Below are 1,231 nucleotides of genomic sequence, written 5' to 3'. Positions count from 1 at the left end.
GTGTTGTTCACTATAAAATGTAAACCCGAAGAAAGCATAGAAAGATACAAAGCTCGACTCGTAGCTAAAGGATATACTCAAACATATGAGATTGATTACTCATAAACCTTCTCACCGGTGGCAAAAATTGACACCATCAGAGTCGTCTTTTCTATCGCTGTAAACAAAGAATGGCCTCTTCACCAAATTGACGTGAAGAATGCTTTTCTGAATTGAGAGCTCAAGGAAAAGGTTAATATGGAAGCTCCTCAAGGATTTGTGAGAAACTTCAGAAACAGGGAAGTTTATCTTCTTAAAAAATCACTATACGGATTATAACATTCCCCTCGAGCATGGTTAGGGAAATTTACTTTAGCCATGAAAAACTATGGCTAAAAAAAAGTAATTCTGATCACACCTTATTTTTCAAACAAAGAAACCGATTAATAACTTGCTTGATTATTTATGTCAATGACATGATAATTACAGGAAATGACAAAGATGAATTTTCAAATTAAAAACAAACTTATCAAATGAACTTGAATTGAAAGATTTAGGAAGACTGAAAAACTTCTTGGGGATTGAAGTTTTACGATCTCAACAAGGATTATATGTCAAAACAAATATGTGTTTGATTTACTTACTGAAACAGGAATGATCGACTACAAACTGGCTGAAACCCCCGTGATACCAAACCAAAAGTTGTTTATCGAAAATGGAGCTCAACTTGCAAATCAAGAGGAATATCAAAAGATTGTTGGAAAGCTGATTTACCTTTCTCACACTCGCCCAGATTTAGCATATTCAGGTGAAGTAGTCAGTCAATTTTTGCATGAACCTCAAGTACATCACATGGAAGCAGTATGGAAAATTATCAGATACCTTAAAGGAACAGCTGGACATGGAGTTTTATTCAAGAATAATGGTCACCTCAAAACTCAAATATATACAGATGCAGCTTGGGGAGGTGAAAAAGGAGGTAGAAAATCTACATAAGGATATTTCACCTTAGTCGGTGGAAATCTAGTAACATGGAAAGGTAAAAAAACAAAAAGTTATGGCTCTTTCAAGTGCTGGAGTCAAGTTCAGAGGGATAGCACGAGGAGTACAATAAGTTCTATGGATTTGAAAGCTACTAACAGAGATCAGAATTCCACCGGAAGACACTAGTAAAATAATGTGTGACAATGAAGCAGAAACCAAGATTTTGGAAAATCCAGTTCAACATGATCGAACAAAACATATTGAGATT

General features: G+C 35.2%; 1 protein-coding gene across 1 annotated transcript; it reads left to right on the top strand.

The window, feature by feature from the left end:
* The first annotated feature begins 332 nt into the window (after positions 1-332).
* Positions 333-975, top strand: LOC139868800 (uncharacterized mitochondrial protein AtMg00810-like). Its single transcript, XM_071857143.1, has 2 exons — positions 333-381; positions 632-975. The coding sequence occupies exons 1-2, from the start codon at positions 333-335 to the stop codon at positions 973-975; spliced, it is 393 nt and encodes a 130-aa protein (XP_071713244.1).
* Positions 976-1,231: the final 256 nt, after the last annotated feature.

The sequence above is a fragment of the Rutidosis leptorrhynchoides genome, chromosome 9, assembly GCF_046630445.1.
Source record: "Rutidosis leptorrhynchoides isolate AG116_Rl617_1_P2 chromosome 9, CSIRO_AGI_Rlap_v1, whole genome shotgun sequence".
NCBI lineage: Eukaryota > Viridiplantae > Streptophyta > Magnoliopsida > Asterales > Asteraceae > Rutidosis > Rutidosis leptorrhynchoides.
The sequence above is the reverse complement of the archived record's forward strand: the minus strand, read 5'-3'. Positions and strand labels throughout refer to the sequence as shown.